This window comes from Stegastes partitus, unplaced genomic scaffold, assembly GCF_000690725.1.
Source record: "Stegastes partitus isolate 25-593 unplaced genomic scaffold, Stegastes_partitus-1.0.2 Scaffold1077, whole genome shotgun sequence".
NCBI classification, from domain to species: Eukaryota; Metazoa; Chordata; class Actinopteri; family Pomacentridae; genus Stegastes; species Stegastes partitus.
Window position 1 is genome coordinate 32,104 of NW_007578808.1, and position 7,729 is coordinate 39,832.

A 7,729-nucleotide genomic window follows, 5' to 3' on the forward strand; every position below is an offset into this window, starting at 1 on the left:
ATGCTGAGCAGTCCAGAGTCCTTGTTACTGTACCTCAGTAGCAGGCAGCTCATTGCAGCTCTCTCTCTGGGCTCTCTTCGGGTCGCAGTGAATCAACATCCACTGGAGCTCAAACTGAAAAGAGATGTTCATGTTACTGCGTATACAATATCAGGCTATGGAGTCATTTCGATATGTTACACAGAAAAAAGTCACTTCAAATGCTTTGCTATGGGTGCAGTTATTTCCTTTGTAGTTTTGACTCAATGTCCTCTATATGGGCTGTTGAGCATGATTTTCCACCAATGCGATTTTCTGCAGGGATTAAGTTTTTTCTTCCCCCCCACTGGAACCCAGCTGAGCAGCTTTGCTGTGACAGCAGCACTTTAGAATTATAGCCGAGCTCAGCACACACATAAACCTGAACGTGTTTATTTGCAGAGAGCACGATTTCCCTGACAATGCTTGTAAGAGTGAGAGTCGGTGAACATTATTAAATGCAGCAGGCAATTCTCCATCCTTGCTTACCACTACGGAGGCGTCGGGATCAGCATCCAGTCTGCCAATAAGAGTGTCTCCCTCTGTGTTGATGGGGCCTTTGCCCTTAATGGGCTTCTTATCCACGGGCTGGCAGTCCACATACAGCGTGACCTGGTCGCGCTCCACGCCGATCATCACCTTGTGCCACTTTGTGTTGAAGAGCACAGAGAGGCCGGGGAAGGTGACGGTCTGCAGGTTTCCATCTGCGCCCATCAGGAAGTACTCAAGAGCCTGCTGGTCGCCGTTCAGCCTCAGTCCAGCTTGTTTGTAGCCATCTTCATCGACTATTTGCCAGACGTTCCACACCTTGTTCACCGTGTTCTTGATCATGCGGAAAGTGGCCATGAAGGAGTACTCATCAGGGAAGCCGCGAGGAAAGTTCAGCCTGAGGAGAAGCAGAGGTTCAAATTCAGATTTGCCAAACTGCATCTCCAAGGAAGCACTCAAAGACGTCTCACAGTCAGTCATGTTAAAGCTCTCCAAATATGACTAATATCAAAGTTAATTCATGTTCACAAAATACACAGAACGCAGCAAAATCACCATCAAATCAAGATCTGGATGAAAATAACTCAAAGGCTTGTCATCGTGGCCTTAGAGATTCAAATGAAAGCTATATGCTTCAAAGGAGCAACGGCAGGTTTAAAGGCATGCTATTATATCACAAATGAGATGCTGTGAGAGAGGCTGTCTGAGTGCATAAATCAGTGGTTTCAGTTACAACATGCAGCGCTGGTTAGCATCCACAGTCTGCTGCTTTCTGTGTGTTTTTAACAAGCCAGATCCTCAGTAGGTGGTGCGTTCATAGATGGGCGCTGCAGCCGGACTTTTACCATCTTGTAAACGATCAAGGTGAGGCAATGAAAAAAGGAGTTTCCTGTAACCCAATAAAACAAATGAAGACCTCGCTCCCTCTCTCAAGCTTCGCCTGAGGTGACAGAGTCTGAAGTATGTGCTGCTTTTGCCCTGCAGAAGGAAAGGGAGGGAGTGCAGCCAAAGCAAGGGCGGACTTCAAAGCGCAGTCTGTGCAACTGGACTGGTAGGGGAAATAAACACGTATTTACATTCAGTGTGACAGGCCCGAGTGGCGTAGACGCAGGGTGCCAGCGAGTTACATAACAGCTTCTAAGGAAAGCTGGCCTGCAGGAAAAGATTAGCCCAAACAGACTGGAGCAGGCACACTGGGAAACACCAGGGGATGTCTCTGCTTATATAACATTAGTAAAGTCTTTAACCTGCACACTCTGTCCTGAAACCACTTATTGGAAGTGATGTTCTTAACACCTCACCTTTAAAATGTATTTAAAAAAACGGTTCTGATCATAAAGATGAAGTGCAAACCAGCCCCAGAGCGGGCGTCCACGGGCCCACTATAGTCCCATGTGGACAGGATTAACTTTACAGGGGAAGGGGATCAAATGTGACACGTGCTTTGTGGCAGTTTAAAAGGATTTAAAATTTCATGGAATGACATGGACGTCCCAAAAACAGAAAGCAAATCAATTCAAATAAATGTCTGTAAATCCGCTTAGAAATTATAGTAAAAAGACAACTTGCCCTTAGAATCATTTCTCATGTGAGATTCTTCTTTTGTTTTTTTTACCTTGTTAACACATCCTTGTTGGGTGTTTTTTAGATGCCAGCAGACACATGATGAGCAAAATAAGCTGCCAACACCCCGGCTGAGCTCCAAAACACAGACTTACAGGGTTTCATATGTAACAGAGTAGTGTTTGAGCTGGTGTGCTTGAGTTGCAGCGAGTGGGGAGGGACGGGCAGACAGAGGCAGTAACAATATAGAGTTACATCTCAACCATTTTAAAGCAGGAAGGAAAACTCATAGATATGTGACTGTGATGCGTTTTTAGGGGTTTAATCGATGGATGGATGGAGAGGAACTTTAAATCTGTTCTTGGCAATGTTACAGGTTACAAATGTAGGATCCAGTAGTTTGGGATTCTTTGAAGTTTTTTTTTTTTTTTGCAAGTTATCCATCCATCCATCCATCCATCCATCTTCTCCCGCTTATCCAGAGTCGGGTTGCGGAGGCAGCAGCCTGAGCAGAGCCGCCCAGACTTCCCGATCCACACACACCTCCTCCAGCTCTTCCAGGGGGGACCCCTAGGCGTTCCCAGGCCAGCTGGGAGACATAGTCCCTCTAGCATGTCCTGGGTCTTCCCCGAGGTCTCTTCCCAGTGGGACGCACCTGGAACACCTCCCCAGGGAGGCGTCCAGGAGGCATCCGGAAAAGATGCCCGAGCCACCTCAACTGGCTTCTTTCGATGTGGAGGAGCAGCGGCTCTACTCCGAGCTCCTCCCGTGTGACCGAGCTCCTCACCATATCTCTAAGGGAGCGCCCAGCCATCCTGCGGAGGAAACTCATTTCGGCCGCTTGTATCCGCGATCTCGTTCTTTAGGTCATTGCCCAGATCTCATGACCATAGGTGAGAGCTGGGACGTAGATTGAGCGGTAAGTGATGGTAAGTTGTCCATCTTTATGTAAATAAAATACCAAATCACTTCCTGCCCTCCTCTTTGAACTGAGTATCTCTTTAAATAAGTAGTGTTTTGAAATTGACATAAATTTATATTTAATATTATTTAATATTTCAAAAATACTCTGAATGATAGCTTTCACAAAATCAAAGTGCTGCATATAATTCACTCCAAATACAAACTAAAAGTGACAAATTTACAAGAAAAAATAAAACGAAAGATAAAAACACATAAAATCAATAGGAGGGAATATCACATTTAAAACAGAAGTACAATCATGTAAATGCTTAAATAAAATAAATTATGGCCACAAAGCATTCCTCAGTAATGATGGTGGTCGGGTTTCTCAGGCCCACAGCGTATTTGTTTTGCCTCTGGGCTCCCGAGTGGAGTTAAACCCACCAGGTTGGTACTGATCACCTTTAATTACAAACTCGTGAATTTCTTCACAGGAAACCAGTGCTGCTGTCAGCACACGCTATTATATGTTTATACCAAAGTCAAGATAAATCACCCTGAAGAAGGTGAAATATGGCTCTTTACATTTGCTGGAAATACAAAAAGGCTTCAAACAGAGTCCAAGATGCTTTTCCAATCCCACTCACTCAAACCACACACACCCACACAAAATACTTCTTCTCTGTCTTTGTGTCAAAAAGAAATGCCAAATAGGTCCAGACATGTTTTTCTTCTACCAATTATATGCTGCTCAGCTCACAGTAACATCTGTGCCGGACCTGTAATAATGCAACACCTGCGTGAGCCGACCGCTGCTGCTGCTGCTGCTGCTGCTTGACATTTGTGTGTGTTTTTATCTGTTTGCTTTTTTTACTGTACTTACATGGTTGGAATTTGGAAGTTGGCCTCCCTGTCAAGACGGTAGGCCACCTGGAGGGGAGTGGAGCCGTCCACCTTCCTCACGCCTTTCAGGGGAATCACGTCCAGCTGGAACTGAGTGATCAGATCGAAACCTGTGTGTGACAAAATCATTAATGGTGATTTTTTTTTTTTTTTGTAGCAGCAGCAATAACTGTGGCGTCGACACTGGAATGAAATTAAACCACATAGTTACTAATACCAGCAGTAATGATAAGGCACAGTGACGGTCTTATTACATTAAAAAACTCTTACTATTATGTGCTATAATAATAATATCATTAGCACGACTGTTTTTATGGATGTATTAGAGGGGCTGCTGCTAAATTTGTATTTAGCAATGATAACAGTTTTTTTTTATAATACTTTATGGAATAATTTTCTCTTTATTAATAGTGAGTTTACACATTATGGAAATTACTTTATTTTTTGTTTTCTGGTGACTATCAGAAAGCTAACTTAACTAGATAACTTATACTGTATATATAACTTATCTTATTTTATACTTAAATCTCTTCTATTTTTTTATATTTTTGCGCTCTATATTGTACACTATACTATATAGCACACAAAAAGAGCCGCTCAAAATCACAGTACACATGTATAGAGACAAAAAAAACACACTACATCTATATCAAAAAGCTAAAAAAAATAATTGTAATGAGATTATACATTATTTTATAATTGTGACTGCAATGTCTCAACAGAACTGCCGATAAAGTTTCTTTAACATAAGTGGATTAGAGAAAACAATTATGTATTTTATTATTTTGCGGTCGTAGGATATTTATGTTGAGGCGATGAAATAAGGAAACAAAACAACATATAAAACAAGAATGTTTTTTTGTTTTTACCAACAAAAAAAAAAAGAAAACAGGCATTACTTAATCCAGTCACAGAGCAGAATGTGCACAGATGTGTTGAAGGAGTGAGCAGTGGTGAGCAATTACAATCTTGCTGAGTTCAGACTGTTCCGAGTCGTGTGGTGTAAAACTCAAGTGGAACATTTTATTTGGCTCATTTGAAATCTAAAGGTGCCTCGAGGCATTCGATGGCCCACCCTGTTCAACTAATTAAACTCACCAGCCTTCCTTCAATACTCTATTTTAACCTTTGGAGATTTTGAAGTCTTCACCTTGTGGTTTTACAGCCGCTGCTGCTTTCACTTTTGTGTGACTACAACCTTGCCAGGTGCCCCGACGAGTGTTTTACCTGGAAGGTCATCTTGTCCGCTTCTCATTGGTGGGCAGACGGTATCGCCGTCCAGTCTGTTCAGGTCGAGTTCTGACAGGAAGAAACAAAAAGAAATAATCTTTTTACGCTTGTTTTTTTTCTGAATTTTACAAATACATTGTTGGTCAGCTTAATTCAGTCGGCGTATTCTAGGAGACGGCTACAAGAAAAAAAAAGCAAGGTCTTTAATGTCACAGTGGATTAACATCACAATGCACTTTGGTGCATTTTTAATGCAGGGCTCTGTTACAGTGTTTCAGTAATCATCCATCCCCGAGCATGAACACAGACTAATCAGCGCAGTGTTTCAGATTTATAATGCAGAGCTCTCAGACACCTCTCGTGAGCCAGAAACACAATGCTGATGAATACGGCAGATAGTGTGAGCCACATGTCATCAGAAACATTTTCTACATGTGATTTATGGAGATGAAAGCCTATTTTGATGGAAACTGCAGCCTGTCATACATCAGGTTCATCATTAAAAACATGCAACTGTTTGGAAAATCTATAAGTTTATGTTTGTAATATAGACAGCCCTAGTTTGTCTTTGGTATAAAATGTGACTTCAACAACTGTGATAGATAAAGGCCTCAGTGATTTGTAATTAAACAGGTTGCTTAGTGCTGGGAACACAATATCGTCACTGCATGTAGCTGAAAAAAAGTTTCTGGGTTGTGTCAGAGGAGGGCGCTATCCTTAAGTTCTCCTCTTGAAGTTGTGAAGGGGAGAAGCCTCTCGACAAACTCCATGAAGCGAGCACGGTGACAGCCAGAGGGGCTCCCCAGCCGCTAGCCTGAGTCAGCTCATTTACAATGAGCAGCGTGAACACAACACATCTGGAGGCCGTTCCCACATCCCACATAAACTGCTGAGAAATGAGATAAAGTGGTGAGACGGTATTTATAATCCCATATTTACCACCACTAAACACTTATCTGACTGCGCATGTGGGCCTCAAGTTGTTAAAGTTACTGCCTGCCGCGGCATTACGCTCAGAAAGCCAGTCATTAGTGCAATGAGCTGGAGATGAACCACAGTTAAGATGTCACATGCACTTGCATGTGTGCGCCGCGATAATGAGGCGAATTTCACAAAGCAGGACACCTACTGTATCTGGCTCTCGCTGTGCGCTCACGTTAAGATTTATTGATTCCCCCAAACGGCAGCAGAGAATGGGTTTGTTGTGATTATCAGAGGGGAAGTTTAATCTGATTTAATCCTCCGACACAGACCAGCGCAGCGTGTCTGCTATTTCTGGCCTTTGCTTTGTGAGTTCTAATAAAAGAGAACGGACCGAGCGACAGTCGGTTAACATTTAAGCTCTTTGTGTGCGCTTTCGAGACAAATGGATTCACGCTAATGGTGGCATCCATGCAAAAAAAGAAGGTACTCTGATTTTTGTGTCGATAATTGTGCACTGCGCTGCGGGTGACTTACGTCCTAGAGCTGGAGCGAGGACGAGGGACAGAAGAGTCACACAGACGGGGGTGTACGCCGGCATCGATAGACTGCACAGTTGCTTTCTGTTGGGGAATGATGGAGAAAATCAGTATTCAGTCATGCGTCTCATTCTCTTTGACAGTTTCTTTGTGTCTGAATCAATCAAACGCTGCGGGGATGACATCAGGCACTTTGCGGGCGACCTTGGTGCTCATCCTGGGCACATGAAAAGAAGAAGAAGAAGAAGTTTGCAGTGTTCCTTCAAACTGTGTTTGCTTCGCTTTTTTAGTGAAGATGAAAAAATAAAAAATAAATGGAAAGATCACTGTAAATGTGATGTGACAGTAAATGCAAAATGGAGGTGGAACTGTATAAAATAAAACATCTTACAACAAATAAATGTAGTTAAAGTCAGATTCATTTTGGAGAAATCTGAGTCTTGGAACCAATGATAAACTGGTCATCTTAACAGCCAACAATGAATCATGGTTTAGTCATATTTTCTATTTGAACAATGGATTAAACCTGTCATTTAGTTGTAGTGACTCTGCAGAAAACTGGTTGGGATCTTTTTGCTCGTTTTGTTTTGTTTCTTCAGTTCTTTTGTTCCGGTTCGCTCTCAACACTCCTAACATCGTTTCCAGCAGCACAGTTGCAGCAAAAACATGATTTTAATTTGAAAAACTCTGATATCTATGTCCTTCCTGCCCAGAACCAAACCTCACACTGACAAAGTTAGCAACTGGCTGATAAAGATACCAAAGCATTTAGCTTACGTTAAATGGTAAAGCTGTTTTTCTAAGACGTTAGTGACAATTGGAGCAAAAGACGAGTGAATTTTGAGTAATATTAAGCAAGTAAAGCCAAATAAGGACTTCATATGAATGATCACGTTCCTCTGTTGAATGAGCGCCTGTTTGTTAGCATGTCTGATGACTTGTCGACCTCTTGACCCCTTTTCATTCATTGTAAGTGGACCAGGAAGACAAACTCTGCATTCCAGATGACATACTTTTTTTCCTGTTTGTGTTGTTCTTTCATTATGTACCACTACCCTTATACAAAGTACGTACCTGTGCATGCAGCTTGCATGTAATTGGGACATATTACTTCGCCATAGTGTTACACCTGAAACTTTGACCGTTGGTTTCTGCACTGAGAA

At 42.4% G+C, this 7,729-nt stretch overlaps 1 protein-coding gene across 1 annotated transcript in view; it reads right to left on the reverse strand.

Moving 5' to 3' along the window:
• Positions 1 to 7,729, reverse strand: part of LOC103367683 (collagen alpha-3(IX) chain-like) — a 37,633-nt gene that overhangs the window by 21,409 nt on the left and 8,495 nt on the right. The window contains exons 2-6 of the mRNA XM_008295795.1: positions 6,565 to 6,650; positions 5,104 to 5,175; positions 3,857 to 3,986; positions 508 to 904; positions 34 to 114 (exon numbers count right to left, since the gene is read on the reverse strand). Coding sequence (XP_008294017.1) covers positions 34 to 114; positions 508 to 904; positions 3,857 to 3,986; positions 5,104 to 5,175; positions 6,565 to 6,650 — 766 coding nt within the window. The remainder of the gene's footprint in view (positions 1 to 33; positions 115 to 507; positions 905 to 3,856; positions 3,987 to 5,103; positions 5,176 to 6,564; positions 6,651 to 7,729) is intronic.